The 27,426-nt window shown below is 48.7% G+C and overlaps 1 protein-coding gene across 1 annotated transcript in view; it reads left to right on the top strand.

Moving 5' to 3' along the window:
* The window catches only part of LOC115130023 (slit homolog 3 protein-like), a 236,498-nt gene extending 210,799 nt beyond the window's left edge, over window positions 1-25,699 (top strand). Inside the window, exons 32-36 of the mRNA XM_065019593.1 lie at window positions 14,554-14,684; window positions 22,429-22,583; window positions 22,819-23,107; window positions 23,353-23,558; window positions 23,741-25,699. Of these exons, the coding sequence (XP_064875665.1) occupies window positions 14,554-14,684; window positions 22,429-22,583; window positions 22,819-23,107; window positions 23,353-23,558; window positions 23,741-23,982 (1,023 nt within the window). The 3' untranslated portion in view covers window positions 23,983-25,699. The remainder of the gene's footprint in view (window positions 1-14,553; window positions 14,685-22,428; window positions 22,584-22,818; window positions 23,108-23,352; window positions 23,559-23,740) is intronic.
* Window positions 25,700-27,426: the final 1,727 nt, after the last annotated feature.

The following is a 27,426-nucleotide window of genomic DNA, read 5'->3' as shown; positions in this document are numbered from 1 at the left end:
ACCCCTAACCCCTAACTCTGCCCACATCTCCCAACAGGTACTATACCACCCCTGACCCCTAACTCTGCCCACATCTCCCTACAGGTAATATACCACCCCTGATCCCTAACTCTGCCCACATCTCCCAACAGGTACTATACCACCCCTAACCCCTGACCCCTAACTCTGCCCACATCTCCCTACAGGTACTATACCACCCCTAACCCTGCTCACATCTCCCAACAGGTACTATACTACCCCTAACCCCTAACTCTGCCCACATCTCCCTACAGGTAATATACCACCCCTAACCCCTGATCCCTAACTCTGCCCACATCTCCCAACAGGTACTATACCACCCCTAACCCCTGATCCCTAACTCTGCCCACATCTCCCTACAGGTACTATACCACACCTAACTCTGCCCACATCTCCCAACAGGTACTATACCACCCTAACTCTGCCCACATCTCCCAACAGGTACTATACCACCCCTAACTCTGCCCACATCTCCCAACAGGTACTATACCACCCCTAACTCTGCCCACATCTCCCTACAGGTACTATACCACCCCTTACTCTGCCCACATCTCCCTACGGGTACTATACCACCCCTAACTCTGCCCACATCTCCCTACAGGTAATATACCACCCCTGATCCCTAACTCTGCCCACATCTCCCAACAGGTACTATACCACCCCTAACTCTGCCCACATCTCCCTACAGGTAATATACCACCCCTGACCCCTAACTCTGCCTACATCTCCCTACAGGTAATATACCACCCCTGACCCCTAACTCTGCCCACATCTCCCTACAGGTAATATACCACCCCTGACCCCTAACTCTGCCCACATCTCCCAACAGGTACTATACCACCCCTGACCCCTAACTCTGCCCACATCTCCCTACAGGTACTATACCACCCCTGACCCCTAACTCTGCCCACATCTCCCTACAGGTAATATACCACCCCTGACCCCTAACTATGCCCACATCTCCCAACAGGTACTATACCACCCCTAACCCCTGATCCCTAACTCTGCCCACATCTCCCTACAGGTAATATACCACCCCTAACCCCTGATCCCTAACTCTGCCCACATCTACCTACAGGTACTATACAACCCCTGACCCCTAACTCTGCCCACATCTCCCAACAGGTAATATACCACCCCTGACCCCTAACTCTGCCCACATCTCCCTACAGGTAATATACCACCCCTGACCCCTAACTCTGCCCACATCTCCCTACAGGTAATATACCACCCCTGACCCCTAACTCTGTCCACATCTCCCAACAGGTAATATACCACCCCTAACTCTGCCCACATCTCCCAACAGGTACTATACCACCCCTGACCCCTAACTACCCACATCTCCCTACAGGTACTATACCACCCCTAACCCCTGACCCCTAACTCTGCCCACATCTCCCTACAGGTAATATACCACCCCTAACCCCTGATCCCTAACTCTGCCCACATCTCCCTACAGGTAATATACCACCCCTAACCCCTGATCCCTAACTCTGCCCACAACTCCCTACAGGTAATATACCACCCCTAACCCCTGACCCCTAACTGCCCACATCTCCCTACAGGTACTATACCACCCCTAATCCCTGACCCCTAACTCTGCCCACATCTCCCTATAGGTACTATACCACCCCTAACCCCTGACCCCTAACTCTGCCCACATCTCCCAACAGGTACTATACCCCTGACCCCTAACTCTGCCCACATCTCCCAACAGGTACTATACCCCTGATCCTTAACTCTGCCCACATCTCCCTATAGGTACTATACCACCCTAACCCCTGACCCCTAACTCTGCCCACATCTCCCAACAGGTACTATACCACCCCTAACCCCTAACTCTGCCCACATCTCCCAACAGGTACTATACCACCCCTGACCCCTAACTCTGCCCACATCTCCCTACAGGTAATATACCACCCCTAACCCCTGATCCCTAACTCTGCCCACATCTCCCAACAGGTACTATACCACCCTAACCCCTGACCCCTAACTCTGCCCACATCTCCCAACAGGTAATATACCACCCCTGACCCCTAACTCTGCCCACATCTCCCTACAGGTAATATACCACCCCTGACCCCTAACTCTGCCCACATCTCCCTACAGGTAATATACCACCCCTGACCCCTAACTCTGCCCACATCTCCCAACAGGTAATATACCACCCCTAACTCTGCCCACATCTCCCAACAGGTACTATACCACCCCTGACCCCTAACTACCCACATCTCCCTACAGGTACTATACCACCCCTAACCCCTGACCCCTAACTCTGCCCACATCTCCCTACAGGTAATATACCACCCCTAACCCCTGATCCCTAACTCTGCCCACATCTCCCTACAGGTAATATACCACCCCTGACCCCTAACTGCCCACATCTCCCTACAGGTACTATACCACCCCTAATCCCTGACCCCTAACTCTGCCCACATCTCCCAACAGGTACTATACCACCCCTAACCCCTGACCCCTAACTCTGCCCACATCTCCCAACAGGTACTATACCCCTGATCCTTAACTCTGCCCACATCTCCCTATAGGTACTATACCACCCCTAACCCATGACCCCTAACTCTGCCCACATCTCCCAACAGGTACTATACCACCCCTAACCCCTAACTCTGCCCACATCTCCCAACAGGTACTATACCACCCCTAACCCCTGACCCCTAACTCTGCCCACATCTCCCTACAGGTAATATACCACCCCTGATCCCTAACTCTGCCCACATCTCCCAACAGGTACTATACCACCCCTAACCCCTGACCCCTAACTCTGCCCACATCTCCCTACAGGTACTATACCACCCCTAACCCCTGACCCCTAACCCTGCTCACATCTCCCAACAGGTACTATACCACACCTAACTCTGCCCACATCTCCCAACAGGTACTATACCACCCTAACTCTGCCCACATCTCCCAACAGGTACTATACCACCCCTAACTCTGCCCACATCTCCCAACAGGTAATATACCACCCCTAACTCTGCCCACATCTCCCGACAGGTACTATACCACCCCTAACTCTGCCCACATCTCCCTACAGGTACTATACCACCCCTAACTCTGCCCACATCTCCCTACAGGTACTATACCACCCCTAACTCTGCCCACATCTCCCTACAGGTAATATACCACCCCTAACCCCTGATCCCTAACTCTGCCCACATCTCCCAACAGGTACTATACCACCCCTAACTCTGCCCACATCTCCCAACAGGTACTATACCACCCCTGACCCCTAACTCTGCCCACATCTCCCTACAGGTAATATACCACCCCTGACCCCTAACTCTGCCCACATCTCCCTACAGGTAATATACCACCCCTGACCCCTAACTCTGCCTACATCTCCCTACAGGTAATATACCACCCCTGACCCCTAACTCTGCCCACATCTCCCTACAGGTAATATACCACCCCTGACCCCTAACTCTGCCCACATCTCCCAACAGGTACTATACCACCCCTGACCCCTAACTCTGCCCACATCTCCCTACAGGTACTATACCACCCCTGACCCCTAACTCTGCCCACATCTCCCTACAGGTAATATACCACCCCTGACCCCTAACTCTGCCCACATCTCCCTACAGGTAATATACCACCCCTGACCCCTAACTCTGCCTACATCTCCCTACAGGTAATATACCACCCCTGACCCCTAACTCTGCCCACATCTCCCTACAGGTAATATACCACTCCTGACCCCTAACTCTGCCCACATCTCCCAACAGGTACTATACCACCCCTGACCCCTAACTCTGCCCACATCTCCCTACAGGTACTATACCACCCCTGACCCCTAACTCTGCCCACATCTCCCTACAGGTAATATACCACCCCTGACCCCTAACTCTGCCCACATCTCCCAACAGGTACTATACCACCCCTGACCCTAACTCTGCCCACATCTCCCTACAGGTACTATACCACCCCTGACCCCTAACTCTGCCCACATCTCCCTACAGGTAATATACCACCCCTGACCCCTAACTATGCCCACATCTCCCAACAGGTACTATACCACCCCTAACCCCTGATCCCTAACTCTGCCCACATCTCCCTACAGGTAATATACCACCCCTAACCCCTGATCCCTAACTCTGCCCACATCTACCTACAGGTACTATACAACCCCTAACCCCTGACCCCTAACTCTGCCCACATCTCCCAACAGGTAATATACCACCCCTGACCCCTAACTCTGCCCACATCTCCCTACAGGTAATATACCACCCCTGACCCCTAACTCTGCCCACATCTCCCTACAGGTAATATACCACCCCTGACCCCTAACTCTGCCCACATCTCCCAACAGGTAATATACCACCCCTAACTCTGCCCACATCTCCCAACAGGTACTATACCACCCTGACCCCTAACTACCCACATCTCCCTACAGGTACTATACCACCCCTAACCCCTGACCCCTAACTCTGCCCACATTTCCCTACAGGTAATATACCACCCCTAACCCCTGATCCCTAACTCTGCCCACATCTCCCTACAGGTAATATACCACCCCTAACCCCTGATCCCTAACTCTGCCCACATCTCCCTACAGGTAATATACCACCCCTAACCCCTGACCCCTAACTGCCCACATCTCCCTACAGGTACTATACCACCCCTAATCCCTGACCCCTAACTCTGCCCACATCTCCCTATAGGTACTATACCACCCCTAACCCCTGACCCCTAACTCTGCCCACATCTCCCAACAGGTACTATACCCCTGACCCCTAACTCTGCCCACATCTCCCAACAGGTACTATACCCCTGATCCTTAACTCTGCCCACATCTCCCTATAGGTACTATACCACCCCTAACCCCTGACCCCTAACTCTGCCCACATCTCCCTACAGGTACTATACCACCCTGACCCCTAACTCTGCCCACATCTCCCTACAGGTAATATACCACCCCTGACCCCTAACTCTGCCCACATCTCCCTACAGGTAATATACCACCCCTGACCCCTAACTCTGCCTACATCTCCCTACAGGTAATATACCACCCCTGACCCCTAACTCTGCCCACATCTCCCTACAGGTAATATACCACTCCTGACCCCTAACTCTGCCCACATCTCCCAACCTAACCCTGCCCTAACTCTGCCCACATCTCCCTACAGGTACTATACCATGACCCCTAACTCTGCCCACATCCCCTGACCCCCCCTAACTCTGCCCACATCTCCCAACAGGTACTATACCACCCCTGACCCTAACCTGCCCACATCTCCCTACCTAACCCCTCTGCCCACATCTCCCTACAGGTAATATACCACCCCTGACCCCTAACTATGCCCACATCTCCCAACAGGTACTATACCACCCCTAACCCCTGATCCCTAACTCTGCCCACATCTCCCTACAGGTAATATACCACCCCTAACCCCTGATCCCTAACTCTGCCCACATCTACCTACAGGTACTATACAACCCCTGACCCCTAACTCTGCCCACATCTCCCAACAGGTAATATACCACCCCTGACCCCTAACTCTGCCCACATCTCCCTACAGGTAATATACCACCCCTGACCCCTAACTCTGCCCACATCTCCCTACAGGTAATATACCACCCCTGACCCCTAACTCTGCCCACATCTCCCAACAGGTAATATACCACCCCTAACTCTGCCCACATCTCCCAACAGGTACTATACCACCCCTGACCCCTAACTACCCACATCTCCCTACAGGTACTATACCACCCCTAACCCCTGACCCCTAACTCTGCCCACATTTCCCTACAGGTAATATACCACCCCTAACCCCTGATCCCTAACTCTGCCCACATCTCCCTACAGGTAATATACCACCCCTAACCCCTGATCCCTAACTCTGCCCACATCTCCCTACAGGTAATATACCACCCCTAACCCCTGACCCCTAACTGCCCACATCTCCCTACAGGTACTATACCACCCCTAATCCCTGACCCCTAACTCTGCCCACATCTCCCTATAGGTACTATACCACCCCTAACCCCTGACCCCTAACTCTGCCCACATCTCCCAACAGGTACTATACCTGATCCTTAACTCTGCCCACATCTCCCTATAGGTACTATACCACCCCTAACCCCTGACCCCTAACTCTGCCCACATCTCCCTACAGGTACTATACCACCCCTGACCCCTAACTCTGCCCACATCTCCCTACAGGTAATATACCACCCCTGACCCCTAACTCTGCCCACATCTCCCTACAGGTAATATACCACCCCTGACCCCTAACTCTGCCTACATCTCCCACAGGTAATATACCACCCCCTGACCCCTAACTCTGCCCACATCTCCCTACAGGTAATATACCACCCCTGACCCCTAACTCTGCCCACATCTCCCAACAGGTACTATACCACCCCTGACCCCTAACTCTGCCCACAACAGGTACTATACCCCTGACCCCTAACTCTGCCCACATCTCCCTACAGGTAATATACCACCCCTGACCCCTAACTCTGCCCACATCTCCCAACAGGTACTATACCACCCCTACCCTAACTCTGCCCACATCTCCCTACAGGTACTATACCACCCCTGACCCCTAACTCTGCCCACATCTCCCTACATCTGACCCCTAACTATGCCCACATCTCCCAACAGGTACTATACCACCCCTAACCCCTGATCCCTAACTCTGCCCACATCTCCCTACAGGTAATATACCACCCCTAACCCCTGATCCCTAACTCTGCCCACATCTACCTACAGGTACTATACAACCCCTAACCCCTGACCCCTAACTCTGCCCACATCTCCCAACAGGTAATATACCACCCTGACCCCTAACTCTGCCCACATCTCCCTACAGGTACCTGACCCCTAACTCTGCCCACATCTCCCTACAGGTAATATAACCCCTGACCCCTAACACATCTCCCAACAGGTAATATACCACCCCTAACTCTGCCCACATCTCCCAACAGGTACTATACCACCCCTGACCCCTAACTACCCACATCTCCCTACAGGTACTATACCACCCCTAACCCCTGACCCCTAACTCTGCCCACATTTCCCTACAGGTAATATACCACCCCTAACCCCTGATCCCTAACTCTGCCCACATCTCCCTACAGGTAATATACCACCCCTAACCCCTGATCCCTAACTCTGCCCACATCTCCCTACAGGTACTATACCACCCCTAACCCCTGACCCCTAACTGCCCACATCTCCCTACAGGTACTATACCACCCCTAATCCCTGACCCCTAACTCTGCCCACATCTCCCTATAGGTACTATACCACCCCTAACCCCTGACCCCTAACTCTGCCCACATCTCCCAACAGGTACTATACCCCTGACCCCTAACTCTGCCCACATCTCCCAACAGGTACTATACCCCTGATCCTTAACTCTGCCCACATCTCCCTATAGGTACTATACCACCCCTAACCCCTGACCCCTAACTCTGCCCACATCTCCCAACAGGTACTATACCACTCCTAACCCCTAACTCTGCCCACATCTCCCAACAGGTACTATACCACCCCTAACCCCTGACCCCTAACTCTGCCCACATCTCCCTACAGGTAATATACCACCCCTAACCCCTGATCCCTAACTCTGCCCACATCTCCCAACAGGTACTATACCACCCCTGACCCCTAACTCTGCCCACATCTCCCTACAGGTACTATACCACCCCTAACCCCTGACCCCTAACCCTGCTCACATCTCCCAACAGGTACTATACTACCCCTAACCCCTAACTCTGCCCACATCTCCCTACAGGTAATATACCACCCCTAACCCCTGATCCCTAACTCTGCCCACATCTCCCAACAGGTACTATACCACCCCTAACCCCTGATCCCTAACTCTGCCCACATCTCCTTACAGGTACTATACCACACCTAACTCTGCCCACATCTCCCAACAGGTACTATACCACCCTAACTCTGCCCACATCTCCCAACAGGTACTATACCACCCCTAACTCTGCCCACATCTCCCAACAGGTAATATACCACCCCTAACTCTGCCCACATCTCCCGACAGGTACTATACCACCCCTAACTCTGCCCACATCTCCCTACAGGTACTATACCACCCCTAACTCTGCCCACATCTCCCTACAGGTACTATACCACCCCTAACTCTGCCCACATCTCCCTACAGGTAATATACCACCCCTAACCCCTGATCCCTAACTCTGCCCACATCTCCCAACAGGTACTATACCACCCCTAACTCTGCCCACATCTCCCAACAGGTACTATACCACCCCTGACCCCTAACTCTGCCCACATCTCCCTACAGGTAATATACCACCCCTGACCCCTAACTCTGCCCACATCTCCCTACAGGTAATATACCACCCCTGACCCCTAACTCTGCCTACATCTCCCTACAGGTAATATACCACCCCTGACCCCTAACTCTGCCCACATCTCCCTACAGGTAATATACCACCCCTGACCCCTAACTCTGCCCACATCTCCCAACAGGTACTATACCACCCCTGACCCCTAACTCTGCCCACATCTCCCTACAGGTACTATACCACCCCTGACCCCTAACTCTGCCCACATCTCCCTACAGGTAATATACCACCCCTGACCCCTAACTATGCCCACATCTCCCAACAGATACTATACCACCCCTGATCCCTAACTCTGCCCACATCTCCCTACAGGTAATATACCACCCCTAACCCCTGATCCCTAACTCTGCCCACATCTCCCTACAGGTAATATGCCACCCCTAACCCCTGATCCCGAACTCTGCCCACATCTCCCTACAGGTAATATACCACCCCTAACCCCTGATCCCTAACTCTGCCCACATCTACCTACAGGTACTATACAACCCCTGACCCCTAACTCTGCCCACATCTCCCAACAGGTAATATACCACCCCTAACCCCTGATCCTTAACTCTGCCCACATCTCCCTACAGGTAATATAACACCACTAACCCCTGACCCCTAACTCTGCCCACATCTCCCTACAGGTACTGTACCACCCCTAAGCAGCAACAATACTGGCTTTCACATCTCCATCCCTTCCTCTCCTCCATCTTCTGCTCTCCTCTCTGTACTCCTTCCTCTCCTCCTCCTCCCTCCTTTCCTCCTCCTCTCCTCTCCCACTGCCCCTCCTCCTCCCTCTGCTTCTCCACCCCTTCCCTCTCACCCTGTCTCCTCCTTCCTGGGTTCGAGCCTTGGCAAAAGCCGAATCAGGAGGTATTGGTACCCGATAAGTAAGCAGCATGACATCCTTTACACTAGCAGCCGAGTAGCCTAGCTATTATCTCCCTATAACTGATCATCCTTCCCATTACGTCAAGCTGTAAACTATAAAGTTGATGAGAGCTAGTGTGTTTTACACACTATCCCCCATCATTGCAGTACTTAAAGTATAGAATGTAGCACCCTTGGGAAAGGTATAAGAGGGATAATTTTTTCAGGGGCTAGTATGACAAACTATCCCTCTCTATCTCGCTCTCTGTCTGCGTCCGGAATGGCACACTATTCCCATAAAGTGCACTACTTTTGACCAGAACCCTATGGGCCCTGTAGTGCACTCAGTAGGGACTAGGGTGCCATTTGGGATGCAGACTCTGTGTTATTGGGGCTCTCAGCCAGCCGTGTGGCATCCGATCCACCACCTGCCACCACAGGGACGGTTGGATGGTGACATTATTAGAATGTCACCTTTTGTTCACTAGCATGAAATAATGTGTCTCAGGGGGATATGTATTATGGTAATAGAGTGTCGGCGTGGTGACTGTTATCAGCCCAATCACTAGGAGTGAGTCAAAGCCGCCGGATCGCTTCTTACCTCCAAATGAGCTCATGTGCTCGTTGGCGAGGGGGCACGCTAATGTTAATGAAAAAGACTGTGGTAAAAATAGAACTGTTGGGCTTAGCCTATGTGCTAAAGGTGGCTTTTGTACGTAGGTAGAAACATGGGCAAGAGCAAATGCAGCTTGCCAATATCTATCAATCAATCAATCAAATGTATTTATAAAGCCCTTCTTACATCAGCTGATGTCACAAAGTGCTGTACAGACACCCAGCCTAAAACCCCAAACAGCAAGAAATGTAGGTGTAGAAGCACGGTGGCTAGGAAAAACTCCCTAGAAAGGCCAGAACCTAGGAAGAAACCTAGAGAGGAAGCAGGCTATGAGGGGTGCCAAGTTCTCTTCTGGCTGTGCCGGGTGGAAATTATAACAGTACATGGCCAAGATGTTCAAATGTTTATAGATGACCAGCAGGGTCAAATAATAATAACCACAGTGGTTGTTGAGGGTGCAACAGGTCAGCACCTCAGTAGTCAGTTGGCTTTTCATAGCCGATCATTCAGAGTATCTCTACCGCTCCTGCTGTCCCTAGAGAGTTGAAAACAGCAGGTCTGGGACAGGTAGCACATCCAGTGAACAGGTCAGGGTTCCATAGCCGCAGGCAGAACAGTTGAAACTGGAGCAGCGGCACGGCCAGATGGACTGGGGACAGCAAGGAGTCATCAGGCCAGGTATCAAGATGATGCCTGGAAATCGAAAGCAGTGTTCGGTTAGTTGTCTACCGCAGTTCTAAATACGTTAAAAAATATTTGAAGTTCCTTAAAATAGAAAAGTAGCGTTTCCAAATCAAATACGCTTTGAGTTGTGAGCCACGCTGTAGTGCAGACTAAGTGAAGTAAACATCCCCAATGCCATATGTTTTCATTTCAAATAGAGTAGCTTCAGTAGAATAGTAACCCTAAGTGTTAGGTACAGATTCTTTTCCTCCCTTTTGGAAAGAATGCTATTGGCCCCACTGAGCGAGAGAGGGACCACACACTGGAAAAAGTCCTCTTATATCTTTAATTGATATCCAACACCTGGCTTTTTCCAGCGTGTGGTCCCTCTCTCGCTCAGTGGGGCCAATAGCAGCAGCAGCTCATGTCACATGGTTCTCGTGTCAGTGCCAAACCAAGCCCAAGCCAGTGAAAACTCCATTGAGTCCTGCTGCTGGGAAAGGCCTCCACTCTCCATAAATTCACCTGTCTGTCTGTCTGTCTGTCTGTCTGTCTGTCTGTCTGTCTGTCTGTCTGTCTGTCTGTCTGTCTGTCTGTCTGTCTGTCTGTCTGTATCACTGGCTCTGAACCTCGCTTGCATTCTCTCTCTCTCTGCAGCTAGGGCTAGGACCGTATTACCAAGTCATGATGGCAGTCAAATTCCTTGTGACCTTTAAGATCACGGTAATTAGGCTTCTCCAAGCTTTGATGCTGCCGATGGTCATTAGTAGCCTACTAAACTTGCTAACTGCCTGGTACTCAGCACTCTATTGTCCCTCTAATCACTAACATCAATGCAAATTTAATCAAAAATCTAATCAAACACTTCATGGGAGCCCATGAGCTCATGTTAAGCAACATTTCTATAGACCAGACAATACACATTGAAAAAAAAAGTGTTGATGGCTTCTATTAAAAAAAGGAGGATCCCATCAGCTTTCTATAGGCTAGGCCTACTATATTTATTTCTCAACTTTCCTAATATTAAGCACGTTGCTTCTCTTTACAACAGCCTACCTGGCTGGCATGAAAATAAACCATGGGGAAAGCGTCCTACATTCGTTATTTAAGTGCATAGATGACATGTATTTTTTCCCCTGCCGCTATTTCGAGACGGGTGCATCAAAACACATATATTATTCAGTATGTACAGTTGAAGTCGGAAGTTTACATACAGTGTGGCAAAAAAGTATTTAGTCAGCCACCAATTGTGCAAGTTCTCCCACTTAAAAAGATGAGAGAGGTCTGTAGTTAAACTTCCGACTTCAACTGTATAAAGACAAGATTAAATAAAAAAAATCGTCTGATGGGTCACAGTATTGAACTATCACTGAATTATATATTTCCATTTGTGAATGATACCCAGCTTGTGTGCAGTAAGGCAATACTTTTTTTTACAACTTTTTCAAATCATAGTCGCACACCTCATGTAACCTAGCCCTTAGGCCTATATGTTTTGATAAGGTTTGCATTACAACTAATGTGACCAAATAACTTCTTAAAATTAAGCACATTAATCCTCTTTACAACAGGTGTCTAACTGGCATATATATACGCAGAGTTTCATGTTTGGGGATGATCATTTTCACCATAAAAATGCACCTTTATAATAAAGGCATTACATTCATAATCGCATTTGCGGTCACTTTTGAGAATGGTGTTTTCACACTAATTGATTGCATTTTGGAACATTCACACTTATAGCCTACTGCCGTGTGCCCATTGCTGCGCTTACAGACCCCAGGTCTCACAACCATAAAGGGCATTGGGTTCTATAACTGATTCAAGTATTTTTAGCCAGATCCTAATTGGTATGTCGAATATTATGTTCCCTTTCATTGCATAGAAGGCCCTTCTTGCCTTGTCTCTCAGATTGTTCACAGCTTTGTGGAAGCTACCTGTGGCGTTTATAGTTAGTTTTTAGTTTTAGTTAGTATAGTTTTTTTATATGCTATAGCAGTGTCTAGATTTGTATTCGTTGTCCTGGCAACTGACCTTTTTTGGAAAACCATTATTTTTTGTCTTAGTGAGATCTACTGTTAGGGCCCAGGTCTCACAGAATCTGTGCAGAAGATCTAGGTGCTGCTGTAGACCTTCCTTGGTTGGGGACAGAAGCACCAGATCATCAGCAAACAGTTGACATCCGATTCTAGTTGGCCGGGGGCCGGGTGCTGCAGACTGTTCTAGTGCCCTCACCAATGCAATGATATATATGTTGAAGAGGGTTGGTCTTAAGCTGCATCCCTGTCTCGCCCCCCAGCCCTGTGGAAAGAAATGTGTGTGATTTTTGCCACTTTTAACCGCACACTTAATGTTTGTGTACATGGATTTTATAATGTTGTATGTATTTCCCCAAACACCACTTTCCATCAATTTGTATAATAGACCCTCATGCCAAATTGAGTAGAAAGCTTTTTTGAAATCAACAAAGCATGAGAAGATTTTGCCTTTATTTTGGTTTGTTTGTTTGTCAATTAGGTTGTGCAGGGTGAATACGTGGTCTGTCGTAAGGTAATTTGGTAAAAAGCCAATTTGACATTTGCTCAGTACATTGTTTTCACTGAGGAAATGTACGAGTCGGCTGTTAATGATAATGCGGAGGACTTTTCCATGGTTGCTGTTGACACAGATCCCACCAATCCCCCGGTAGTTATTGGGGTCAAATTTGTCTCCACTTTTGTGGATTGGGGTGATCAGGCCTTGTTTCCAAATATTGGGGAAGATTCCAGAGCCGAGGAGAATTTTAAATAGTTTAAGTATAGCCAATTGGAATTTGTGGTCTGTATATTTTATCATTTAATTTGGAATTACCATCAACCCCACAGGCCTTTTGGGGTTGGAGGGTTTGTATTTTGTCTTGTGGTTCATTCAATGTAATTGGGAATCCAGTGGGTTCTGGTAGTCTTCAATAGTTGATTCTAAGATTTTTATTTGATCATGTATATATTTTTGCTGTTTGTTCTTTGTTATAGAGCCAAAAATATTTGAGAATCGGTTTATCCATCTCCGTTTTGGATAGATAACTATTCGTGTTGTTGTTTGCTTAGAGTTTTCCAATTTTCCCAGAAGTGGTTAGATTCTATGGATTCTTCAATTACATTGAGCTGATTTGTGATGTGCTGTTCCTTCTTTTTCCGTAGTGTGTTTCTGTATTGTTTTAGTGATTCTCCATAGTGAAGGCGTAGGCTCAGTGATTCTCCATAGTGAAGGCGTAGGCTCAGGTTTTCTGGGTCTCTATGTTTTGGTCGGATAGGTTTCTCAATTTCTTTCTTAGGTTTTTTGCATTCCTCATCAAACCATTTGTTATTGTTGATAATGTTCTTAGGTTGTCTGCTTGAAATTTTTTGATTGGATGGGAAAGCTGAGAGTTCAAATATACTGTTTAGGTTTTCTACTGCCTAGTTTACACCGTCACCATTACAGTGAAACCTTTTGAACGCTGTAAGAGACTCTGGGTTGAGGTCAGTGATAAAGTAGTCTACAGTACTACTGCCTAGCGCCGGACGAAGCTGCAGGTGTTGTGACCCGTTTTTGTTAGGTTATGTTGTTGTAGTGATGTCTAGGGGGGCATTATGGGAGGGAATGCTGTCACCTCCAGGTAGGTGTTTGTCCCCCTGTGTGCTGAGGGTATCGGGTTCTTGTCCAGTTCTGGCATTTAGGTCACCACAGACTAGTACATGTCCCTGAACTTGGAAATGGTTAATCTCCCTCTCTAAGATGGAGAAGCTGTCATCATTAAAGTATGGGGATCCTATTGGGGGGATATAGGTAGCACACATGAGGCCATTTTTTTCTGTTGAGATCATTTCCTTACTAATTTCTAGCCAGATGTTTTAAAAAATCCTGTTTTGACTAATTTAATAGAGTCGGTTAGGTCTGCTCTATACCAAATTAGCATACCCCCTGAATCTCTTCCCTGTTCCTGTCTCTCTCTGTCTATTTCTCTCCCTATCTCTCTCAATTTCTCTCTCTTCTCTCTCTCTTTCTGTCTGTCTGTCTCTCTACAGGTGGCTACAGATAAGGACAACGGTATCCTGCTCTACAAGGAGGATCATGATCCTCTAGCTCTAGAGCTGTACCAGGGACACATACGCATAATCTACGACATCGTTAACTACCCACCGACCACCGTCTACAGGTCAGCACCCCCGTCTGTCTGTCTCTCTGTCTCGCTCTCGCTTTCTCGCTCTCTCTCTCTCGTTGAAGAACCACAGCCAGCCTATAGTTCTGCTCTACAGGAACACACACTCACCATATAAACAGAGCTTACCCATACACACACTCTCACCAATACACACACCCCTACACACAGTCTCACCAATACACACCCCTACACACAGTCTCACCAATACACACCCCTACACACACTTTTACCCATAAACTCTCTCTCCCTCCCTCCCTCCCTCCTTCCTCTCGGAGTAGCAGCCACCTCCATCTAGACCCGGCTACGCGGTTATGCTCAGTGAAGCCCCTCACAAACAAAAAACTGCCTTCTGCTCTCCCCAGACAGACGGAGCACTGAGGAGTTTGTTGAGTCTGTCCCCGCTAGCCTTATCTCCAGCCCAGCATGCTAACACAGAAGGGCTGTGGTTCCTTTACTGTGGTGTTATAACCCTGTGCTACACAGAGTAGGGGAGCGCAGTTAACACTTTACTGTACACACATCCATGTATGCGTTCGTAAAGCCTCTATAGCAGCTAAATAAAGACCATTATTACAGCCGACATAGGCAGTCAGTGAGATTTTGAACAACGGCTTAAGAAAACCCAGAGCCTGAGAGAGGAGAACAGAGCCCGTAGGAGCTGACCTCAGACCAGCGCCACTGTCTGTCTGCTCCGGATTTGTTGTTATTGATCCAAACGTCATCTGGCCATTCCCTTGTGCTGTTTAGAGAGACTTTTAGCTGCTACCCCGAGGCAGGGAGGAGAGGAAGCAGGGAAGGAGAGAGAGAGGGAGGTAGGTTATCGATCGACCCATCAAAGAGCTGCCCAGTGAAAAAGAACAGCTCCTCCCCAAGTGATTTGTTAGACTGGGATCGCCTCATGCACTGGGCCCTTTTTCACGTGTTGTGTTCCTCCTATTACCTCCAAAGTAATGAATTGGTCGTCTTCGAACGGCAGGGAGGAAGGAAAGGACATCTCAGTCGTTCCTTTGTCTTGCAGCAATCAAAAACCATGTCCAGTTTCAAAATTAAATTAGATGCTTAAACTCTGAGGCAAATGTGCCTGTCATGGTTTTGGTTTGAAATCATATCCAAGCCCCAGCTCTATAACCAGCTCCAGCCCCAGGCCTGTCTCCCATCCCCAACCCCAGCCCCAGCCCCAGGCCTGTCTCCCAGCTCCAGCCCCAGCCCCAACCCCAGGCCTGTCTCCCAGCCCCAACCCCAGCCCCAGGCCTGTCTCCCAGCTCCAGCCCCAACCCCAGCCCCAGGCCTGTCTCCCAGCCCCAGCCCCAGGCCTGTCTCCCAGCCCCAACCCCAGGCCTGTCTCCCAGCCCCAACCCCAGGCCTGTCTCCCAACCCCAGCTCCAGCCCCAGGCCTGTCTCCAAGCCCCAACCCCAGCTCCAGCCCCAGGCCTGTCTCCCAGCTCCAGCCCCAGGCCTGTCTTCCAGCTCCAGCCCCAGGCCTGTCTGATGCGTCATGGCTTCCTCATTTTGTTCTGGATCTGCAGACTCTCCCCCTCATCAGTCCCTTTTCCCCCAGAGTGACGTAGCGTTTTGTGGCTTTGGCAGCGCCTTGCCCCATTGTCTTTGGGGTGCAGAGGGAGTGATGCAGGGAGCGGGGATGGGGTGAGTGAGAGGAGACAGGACGGGAAAGTGAGGAGGGGAATTACCCCTGTCCGCTCCCATTACTGGGACATGGTCTACGACAGAGCCCAGAGTACACAGCACCCAGCACGTTCCTGAGTTCGCCCTGTGATGGTTAGCATTAACATTAACTGTGTGGAGCAGCAGGCCTCACTTCCAGCCAGGGCCTCAATTCTACACAGCTCTCGCCCGAAGATTGCATAGATGTGGATGGACTATGAGCTGAGCTTTGAGGATGTTCACCTTCAGTGAGAGAAAGAGAATGGTTGTGGTCGCTACATTCCTCAGCCCCCTGTGGTCCAGCGGCTCTCGGAAGGAGAGCGACTTCAAATTGATGTTGGGTCGTAAAGACGCGGTGGGGGAGGGGGCCGGGGAGGAAGGGGATGTTTCCACACCTGTAGCTCCTTCTGGCTGCCTGCAGCACCGCAGCCTGCACGGGGGGGGGAATAGGAGACTGGAGGGGAGACAGCTTCAGCAAGGAGAGGTGAGGGGTGGAGGTCTGAGGAGGAGAGAGTGGTGAGAAAAATATGGAAGAGAAGCATGAGTGAATGAAGGGTGGTCTGGTCAAGTGTCTGTCTGAAGGGAAGGTGGGTCGTGAAGCACTCATCTGTCCAGATCTAACCTGCCTCACACGACGGGGGAGGAAAAGAGAGAGAAGGAGAGTGAGGGATGAGATGATATGGAGGCAGCAGGGGAGAGGCCCCTTCCCCACCCGAGAGGCCTCATTACCATCTGATGAATGCCCGGGTCCTCACTGTGTGCTAATGTCCTGCCCTTTACCAAATGCCACAGTAATCCTTCTATTAGTTTAAGGGACCACGTCTGCTGTTATTCAGGAGAGAGGGATAGAGGGAGAGAAGAAGTATGGAAGGAAAGGGGCATAAAAACATCACAGAAAATTGAACGAGAGCGTTTCAATTTGCTACCCAACTCCCTCACACCCTTTCTAGGTTCCACAATCTCACTGCCACACCTAGGCTGCACATCCCAAATGGCACCCTATTCCCTATAAATTGCATTACTTTTAGCCCTTGCCTGCCATGAAACTTTGATTTAGAGCTGCGGAGAAGAGCCTATAGAGGGGTCAGAGTGTCTCTCTCTTCTCTCTGTTGCTTTTCTATGCTCCACTCAGCATCAGCCGAATATGTCTCTTTGTGAGCCGAGTGCCACATCAGAGCAGAGTGGAGAGTCTTTAAGGGCTGAGTCACAAAGGAAAGAGAAGAGAAGACAGGAGAGGAGAATAGAGGAGAGGACAGGCAGCATGGGAACAAAGTGGGGCCACTGGTAGAGGGTGCAGAGAGGAAATTGAGAAAGCGAGAGTGGAGGAGAGAGAAAGAAAGAAAGAAAGAAAGAAAGAAAGAAAGAAAGAAAGAAAGAAAGAAAGAAAGAAAGAAAGAAAGAAAGAAAGAAAGAAAGGAGGGGGGGAGAAAGAGAGACCGCTGGGTATGAGATGGGCCTCCCGGTGATCACTGGTCAGAGAGAGATGGGCCTCCCATTGATCACTGGTCAGAGAGAGATGGGCCTCCCGGTGATCACTGGTCAGAGAGAGATGGGCCTCCCGGTGATCACTGGTCAGAGAGAGATGGGCCTCCCGGTGATCACTAGTCAGAGAGAGATGGGCCTCCCGGTGATCACTGGTCAGAGAGAGATGGGCCTCCCGTTGATCACTGGTCAGAGAGAGATGGGCCTCCCGTTGATCACTGGTCAGAGAGTGATGGGCCTCCCGTTGATCCCTGGTCAGAGAGAGATGGGCCTCCCGTTGATCACTGGTCAGAGAGAGATGGGCCTCCCGGTGATCACTGGTCAGAGAGAGATGGGCCTCCCGGTGATCACTGGTCAGAGAGAGATGGGCCTCCCGGTGATCACTGTTCAGAGAGAGATGGGCCTCCCGGTGATCACTGGTCAGAGAGAGATGGGCCTCCCGGTGATCACTGGTCAGAGAGAGATGGGCCTCCCGTTGATCACTGGTCAGAGAGAGATGGGCCTCCCATTGATCACTGGTCAGAGAGAGATGGGCCTCCCTTTGATCACTGGTCAGAGAGAGATGGGCCTCCCGTTGATCACTGGTCAGAGAGAGATGGGCCTCCCGTTGATCACTGGTCAGAGAGAGATGGGCCTCCCGGTGATCACTGGTCAGAGAGAGATGGGCCTCCCGGTGATCACTGGTCAGAGAGAGATGGGCCTCCCGGTGAAACCTGGTCAAAAGTAGTGCACTATATAGGGGATCATTGACAATTGGGAGGCAGAAAGTGTTCCACAGAGGTCAGGAGAATGGAGTGTGACATCTGGCTGGAGAATGCTGCACCACTGGCAAGCACCATAAAGGAGACCATGAGACCGGCGTGTTTAGACCATGTTTAGCTTCCGGTCTCTGGGAAGCTGGAGTCAAGTCCTTTCAAGGGCATAGCTGTTATGTTTCCACCTAGCTACCCCCACCCGTTAAGATGGTTTAGATAGCTGCAGTTAGACCTAGCTATCCCTAAGAGGAACCAGCCAGGCAGCCAAACAACATCCCCCCCCATTCCTCAGACTGAACACTAAACAAGCTAGTCGGGTTAGTGCTACATTGTAAGCAAATGATAGTTCTGGCTAATTTCATTTTAAAATGTTAATAGGGTCTACAGGGAAGCTGGTTCGGGGTATCTTTACTCAGATAAAGGCAACCGGTAATTGTTTCAAAGTTAGTGTATGTGACATTTCTAATGCGGTTTGGTTGCGAGAGGAAAACAGAGTATTTGATTCTCGGCTGACAGGAAATTGATTTCCCCCGGTCGACTTGCAGGGGGACACGACGCTGCTGAAATCTGCCACGGCTTTCTGTTTGTTTTTATTGAATTCCATAATGGGCCGCTTTAAGCTAATACGCAGGCTGGGCACACATCAAAGTCCCCGCATCCCCCTCAAAAAAATATCATTGCCTCTGGAAAACTTCAGCTTGTCAAAACACAGACAAAACCCAATATTGCCAAAGGCTGGAGGGCCGAGCTCCACGATTCACCTTGTTGGGCTAGAACTCTGCTGCCCCTCTGTGGTCATATGACATCATATCAGAATGTGGGCTCCTCTGTTTAACACCTAGTATTACTTCACACTTTTCCCCCAAAGACTATTATCACCTTGTTGTCAGGGTTGTCATTTGAAAGAGATAAAAACAGAAATAAATCTCTTGACATTTTTCCTAGACCTCTTTTGCCTCCAACCCAAAAACCATGTTCTTCCCTGCTACTCCCCCTTTGGCGAGGATGTGGGCTTTCAGATTGCCGCGTAATGAAAGACGGCTGTCAAAACCACAGACACGGGATGAAAATGTCATTAAAGTGTAATAAAGCCGGACTTCCATGGTGGTATTTACATTTTCAATGGAGGACAGGAAGGCAGAAGGGGGTCTTTGCAGCAGGCCCTACCATTGTGTTGGTCGCAAAAGCCTTGTTTTCAGACTGGAATTGAATTACGGGCCCATAATGCAAACCATACATGCTGCCTGCCTGCGTCTGTGTTGGCCCTTTGTTGAGCGAATACCTTTTTTTCTTTCTTTTTTTTACTGAAACCACATTGGCCAATTGCTGAGCTGTGTAGGGGGTTGTGTCCTTTACCTGTCCTCTCAGCTGTGTTGTGCTAAAGTCCTCACGCACTTGACCTACGGGTGAACATTGGTTCGTTGTGCTTGTAGCGTGCTGATTGTCTAGTTTTACTGCTGGTCTTTGTCTTGGCAGTGTGTTGGCCTGTATGGAGGGAGCAGTCAGGACTCTAGCTGTCTGGGTTCTGGGCCCACCTCCAGAACTCACAGTACTTTTCTACTGGCTGTTAATTCTAATAATACGGTCATTGAACCACTGCGGGAAGTGTCAATCAAATGTTTTTAACCATCAGCCAATAGGAGAGCTGGCAGTAGGGGGGAGGAGCTTTGCTAAACTCCCCTGATGGTATGCTGTTTTTGGAGAAGACCACAACCCAACGGCGGCGAGAGTGGGTTTTTCTCTCGTTTATGTTTTTGGAACAAAAACATTTCTTGGGGTAAGGATAGGAAGAGTTAGTTTTGGGCTGAGAGGAGAAGTTGAGGGAAAGAGCTGCAATCAATTTCACCACCCATACCCATTGGTCTCTCTCTCTCTCTCTCTCTCTCTCTCTCTCCTATATCTCTTTCTCTCTCTCTTCCCCGCTCTATCCCTGCCAAACCACTGTCTCTAGCTGTCTGTAATGTAGCTGCCTGTCTCCTCTCCAGGAATAACGTCCATACCAGTGACGGCCTTAGGGCTGATCAGCCTGACCCAATCTACCCCTCAACATGACCCATCTACCCCTCTAATCTGGCTCCATCTACCCCTCAACATGACCCATCTACCCCTCTAATCTGGCTCCATCTACCCCTCAACATGACCCATCTACCCCTCTAATCTGGCTCCATCTACCCCTCAACATGACCCATCTACCCCTCTAATGCGGCCCCATCTACCCCTCAACATGACCCATCTACCCCTCTAATGCAGCCCCATCTACCCCTCAACATGACCCATCTACCCCTCTAATATGGCTCCATCTACCCCTCTACATGACCCATCTACCCCTCTAATCTGGCTCCATCTACCCCTCAACATGACCCATCTACCCCTCTAATGCGGCCCCATCTACCCCTCAACATGACCCATCTACCCCTCTAATCTGGCTCCATCTGCCCCTCAACATGACCCATCTACCCCTCTAATCTGGCTCCATCTACCCCTCAACATGACCCATCTACCCCTCTAATCCGGCCCCATCTACCCCTTAACATGACCCATCTACCCCTCTAATCTGGCTCCATCTACCCCTCAACATGACCCATCTACCCCTCTAATCTGGCTCCATCTACCCCTCAACATGACCCATCTACCCCTCTAATCCCCCATCTACCCCTTAACATGACCCATCTACCCCTCTAATCCGGCCCCATCTACCCCTCTAATCCGACCCCATCTACCCCTTAACATGACCCATCTACCCCTCTAATCCGGCCCCATCTACCCCTCTAATTCGGCCCCATCTACCCCTCAACATGACCCATCTACCACTCTAATCCGGCCCCATCTACCCCTCTAATCCGGCCCCATCTACCCCTTAACATGACCCATCTACCCCTCTAATATGGCTCCATCTACCCCTCAACATGACCCATCTGCCCCTCTACTCTGACCCCATATACCACTCTATTCTGACCCCCTCAGCCTGGACTCATCTACCCCTTCACCCAGAGTCAGAGCCTTGTAGCCTAACCTCAAGTCACAGAATCTACCCCCTCCTCGACTCTCCTCCCCTCCCAAGATCCAGCGGGGTTACGACCTCATACCCCAGGCTACTGTTGTATCAGCCCTTAGACCAAACACAATTACCCATCAGTAACCAGGCGGGCCCAGAGCCCAGAGGGAGTACAGCCTGTTCTGTACCCAGCAGTCAGCCAGTGTGGGAACTGGAGCAGTCCAACGGCAACAGGCCTATTATCATTGTGAGGGCCAAAATCATCTGGCTCAGCCTGAACCCACCAGCATCATAGCTTGCTATTCCAGTTGGAGTTTGCTGGCGCGGGGAGGTTTTTGCGGGCTGGGTGAGGAGGTGCCTTGCCATGGTTTAAACATGAGTAGTGTGAAAGGCTCTCTGGAGGACACACACACACTGGCCTCCTCCAGAGTGCTGCTACTGTTCACAGGTCCAGAGTGATACGTGTCCCTACGCTCACAGAGCTCTTACCCTCCACACAGTACGTGTGTGAGAGGTCACAAACCGCATGGCTGCCTAGAATCAAAGCTTTAAACACCCTACTCTCCTTAATAACACCAAACGAGTGCTCTATAACAATTCAACTGCCACAGAATAATGTGTGAGGTCCTATAGAAAAACCAGCTATGTTTATTGTATGAGGCCATTCCAAGTCTCCTTTTCTACCGAATTTGTCCTTGAATCAGATGTTTTTCTCCTATTCTATAACAACTCCTATATTCCTACCATGTGTTGCTATTGCCCTGTGTCCCCTCTCTTTCCCTGTCTCTGTGCAGTGTTGTTGAACCACGTTTTTTAATGTCTTCCTGTCTCTCTCTCTCTCCAGTGTTGAGTCTGTGAGTGACGGTCTATTCCACACGGTGGAGCTCCTGATTCAGAACCACTCTCTGAGCCTGGTGGTAGACAAGGGATCCCCCAAGAGCCTGGGCAAGCTGCCCCGCCAGCCCTCTGTGGACCGCAACACACAGCTTTACATAGGAGGTAAGCAGAAACCCATACAGTGCACATACCTGTACACACCATTACCTTATGTAAAAAACAAAACAAAAAACACCACTACGCATACCTACTGATTTTGAGGATACTTAAAGATAGTCTCATAAGCATGTTTTTTGTTTGCATTTACATTTCACAAAATGTCAGAACGTCAAACCAGAATGTCAGAATGATCTAACCCCTTAATTCTTCCATCCCTCCTCCTCCTCCTCCTCTCCAGGTGTGCCCTCAGCGGTAATGGCGTCCGGACTGCGTTCAGGTCCCGATCGCAGCCCCCAGGCCTTCAACGGCTGCATCCACAACGTCAGGATCAACGGAGAGCTCCAGGATCTGGGGGCGGCGCCACGCGGGTTGGAGGGCATCCTGCCAGGCTGCCACTCTTGCAGCGTGTGTGCCCAGGGCGCCTGCAGACAGAGGGGGGAAACGGGTGTGTCCTGTGAGTGCCCACCCAGCCGCAGCGGACCCCTCTGTGACCAGAGGATCGCCCCTAGCCCCTGTCAGAGCAGCAGGTATGGCCTACACAGGACACCTCATAGGCCTTTAGTCATAACTAATTCATAATGAATTACTCGTAGATTGAGGCATTGTCTTCAACACGTTACATTCACACAGAAAAAAACTCATACTTTTACACTTTCCCATGTTTAATAACATTATAAATATGAATCATTTGTACTCAACGCGGGTACATTTTACACCCCAAAAACACACACACATTAACATTCCTCATATTGTCTGCATCTCTTTGTTCCAGGTGTGTCCATGGGCTGTGTGTGCCTAAGGCGTCGTCCTACAGTTGTCATTGTGCTGACGGCTACACAGGGCAGTACTGTGACAGGAGAGAGGAGCCCCAAGCTTGTAAAGGACACCAGTGTGGACACGGGGAGTGTAGGGTCACAGAGAGCGGGGAGCCCTCCTGCCATTGCCAGCCGGGCTACACTGGCCCTACCTGTGACGCAGGTGAGAGGAACACACACACAGAAACTGTCATGCTGACATTTTTATTGTATACAGAAACTTGATTCTCAGAGGTCCATAGGAATGATATGCAATTTTTCAGTTAGGCTATCTAATATAAACCATTAATAAAATCAGATGCTATAGTGACAGTGAACCTTTCTGATTGCCCCTCCCCCCCACAGAACCGGCGTGCCAGGGAGAGGTGGTGCGTGAGCTGCTGAAGCGGCACCAGCCCATGAAGACGTGCACCTCGACCAGTAAGATCCCCCGGGTGGAGTGTCCCCGCGCCTGCGACGGAGGCTTCTGCTGCGCACCATCCAAGAGCCGGAGGCGGAAAGTGGTCTTCAAGTGCACCGACGGATCCTCGTACTCTGAGGAGATGGAGACCACCCTGGAGTGTGGCTGTGCCAAGTGCCCGTTGTAATATCATGTCATCGCCATGGAAACAACCACAAACAAAACAAGGGACCTGCTGCCAGAGAGCAAAAATAAAATATATTGTAAAATAAAACATAGAACTTATTTTTATTATGGGATTTTTTTTTTTTTAAGAAGAGACTTGATAATTGTTTTTAATATGTCGAATATTATTGTCATATAAGAAGTTATTTTGTACCTTAAGAAAAAAAAAGAAAAAATATTAACATTCCTGAAAGTATATGAATTTATATGTATGTATAAATCTATATAAATGTAACGTTATAACCTAACCCATGGTTTTTATTTGCTCAGTGTATTATTGCATGTGTGTGTACGTGTTGATACGGTAGGGGAGTCTTTGGACACTTTAAATGTGGAGCGAGACAGTGAGTTGTACAAAAAAAGTGGCGGAAGGGAAGGAGGAGTTGGTGCTGCATCTCCCCAGACATAAAGAAGAGGAAGGCAGTCTTTTTCCTCATCTTCAGCTATGGAGGCAAACAAAGGAACTGTCCCACTTTGCTCCCCAGCTTTATAATGGACTTCATCCCCACCACAGAGCTAGCTGAGCTCTCTCTAGAGGATATGAACTCTTATCCACGGAGCTTGCAAACAGTGATTGTTACTTTGTGCCATAGGAATCCCATTTACATTGTTGTTGATTTGTATTTGTCTGCTGTTTCACATCAGAGATTCTAGAGTCCAACCACATTGAGCAACAGATGTTGAAAATAAATGTTTTGGGTTAAAAAGACGTTCAAAATATGTATTTCTGGTTGAAAATACATATTTTCTATGGCTTGTGCTCACTGGGATGGGTCAAGATGGCTTCTATAGATGTCTTCTAGACAGAGTCTGTCAGCCAGTGAAGTTCTCCTGAGATTCTGTCACGTGTTTGTTTCTTGCATGATTGCATGTGAGAGACTGACAGTCCAAGACAGAAGGTGAACTTCCTTTATGATACGGCAACGGAATAGCCGTGCTGCCATTATACCATGGTTCCCTTCATAGAAACAAAATCTAGATCCAATCATGCAGTTTGTCCTGGCGTTCGGGAGTCATTCAGCGAAATAACTTGGTGTTCTAGAATCTTCCGAATGAGAACTCGTTGTGTCTGTGGTCACAGCTCAGATGGAAATGGACTTTATGATGCTTGGCCTGCGAAATCATTGTTGGGACTCAAATCATAACCGTCCATTACTACTAACACTATTAAATGCATAGATGAAGCCCATAACTACTGTATTGTTTACTTTGTAAACATGTGTTTACCATAGGATTTGAGGTGTCATCCCAGTCGTCCCCTCTGTCAGTCAGAAAATATTTGGTAACACTTGAATTGTATATTATTTTATTACCACATGTTGATACTGTCATAGAGTGCAGGACGTGTCAAATACGGTGTTACCAAATATTCTTTCCAATGAGAGTTTGGCAGTGATCAAGTTCAGTACACCCTTTACCCCCAGTACCTCACTCTAACTACTCCAATACCCACATGCCTCAAAATATTCAATTAAATGATTCTGTATGTACGGAAGGTGTAGACTCTACAATGTAAATGATCTTATGTCAGATGCCTTATATTCAGTAATAATAATAATAATAACTATTATGTTGGCCATACTATAAGGTGCATCCTCCAGACATAGATATATCTCTGGTTAAACATGAACTTGTGAGTGATGAATAATTATGTTGAAATTAAACTACCATGAAACTAGTGTCTATGTTTGAGTTAATATTAGACCGACTTAACATTGGAGAAATGCTAAATTTACCAAGACAAAAAAAATAATAGTTGTACATATATTTTGCCTCTCTGTGTTTCATAAATTTCCGTCAGTTGGCAAGAGGCTGAATGTAATTGTATCTCAGAAAGCATCCGAGTGAGTGAAACAGTGCCCCTTGTGTCTCTGCATGTGCAGGCCATCTATCTCATGCTGTCTGGTCATAAAGAGTATGATATTGTTGAAGCCGGTGCATTGAATGCAAGGGTAGCAAAAGAGCATTTGACCTCCCTTGATAAAAGATAAAGTATAAAATAATAGTTTAGCTCAACGCTGATTGGCTAAGTGAGCTCAACTGTGAAGAGTCCTGGTGCAGCAAACACATCGCATTAAGACAAATACGTCATTGACAGAAACAACTTGAGTTGTTGCATTTGGTGTTGTCCTCCCGTGGCTAGCATGCTAAAATTGTCCCTTTCCTAAATTATCCATGGATTGAGATAGGGATGATTATAATGGCGATTTTGATCCCAACCATAAATTCATACATTGTTCGCCTGGACTGAGAGAACAGAATTTCAATATGTAGCTAGATGTAACGTAAACTCGTACATCGCCTTGGTCCGTACAATTGCCCTTATTTTAGCGCCCCAAAAACATAATAGTTCCAGATCAACTGTAATGTCAATACCATTGTAAAGCACAATGTATCCCCTTTCCAACTAAATCAATTACATGACCTAAACGCTGCCTGTTTCTGCATAATTCAAGCAGGCAATGAGCCCCGTCGGGTCTTTTTTTAAATGGCGGGTGAGGAAGTGAAACTAATGCGTGATAGTGAGAAGGAGAGATGTTGTGTGGGAAAATAGCTTTTTTTCACTCGATCTGTCCAACTTATCACCTTATCACCACTAAAATGTAAATAAAACACAAAGAGTTTATATAATGTGTCATTACATACCGATTTGAAGGTTTGTGTCGAATTTGAATCATTTTTTTAGGGCGGTGCTAAAGTGATCTTAGAAGTAAACAGCGGCTTTGATGATGATCGCATGCAATGATGACGGAAAAAATTACTAGGTTTCCCCCTCTTACCCCCGTCACTGTCCGTTTCTTGTTTTTAAACGATGAGAGAAGTGCTACACCTGGTGGAGAGATTGTAAGACAGAAATAGTTGCTTTATGCTTGCTGTACGTTACGACATGACACGTCACTATGTAACGGAGGGTCAGTTTTCTCAACTTTTCTCCAATACTATAGAGGCATTACCATGTCGATCAACGCTTGAATAGAAACCTAGTTCACACCCCCGATTTTTACAGTCCCATTAGTTTTCTTTGTAGCCTCGTTTGAATGTTGCGGTTGCGCACATTTGTACGGAATGGGGTGAGTTTGCGTTAGAAGGCTAGTGTTAACCTCTTCAACCTATGGGGGCGCTATGTCATTATTGGATAAAAAAACGTGCCCGTTTTAAGCGCAATATTTTGTCACGAAAAGATGCTCGCCTATGCATATAATTGGCAGCTTTGGAAAGAAAACACTGACGTTTTCAAAACTGCAAAGATATTATCTGTGAGTGCCACAGAACTCATGCTACAGGCGAAACCAAGATGAAACCTCAAACAGGAAATAAGCAGAATTTTTGAGGCTCTGTTTCCCATCGTCTCCTTATATGGCTGTGAATGTGCCATGAATGAACCTGAGCTCTCTGCCGTTCGTCC

Source organism: Oncorhynchus nerka, linkage group LG6 (assembly GCF_034236695.1).
Source record: "Oncorhynchus nerka isolate Pitt River linkage group LG6, Oner_Uvic_2.0, whole genome shotgun sequence".
NCBI classification, from domain to species: domain Eukaryota; kingdom Metazoa; phylum Chordata; class Actinopteri; order Salmoniformes; family Salmonidae; genus Oncorhynchus; species Oncorhynchus nerka.
This window is presented reverse-complemented; position numbering and strand designations above follow the sequence as displayed.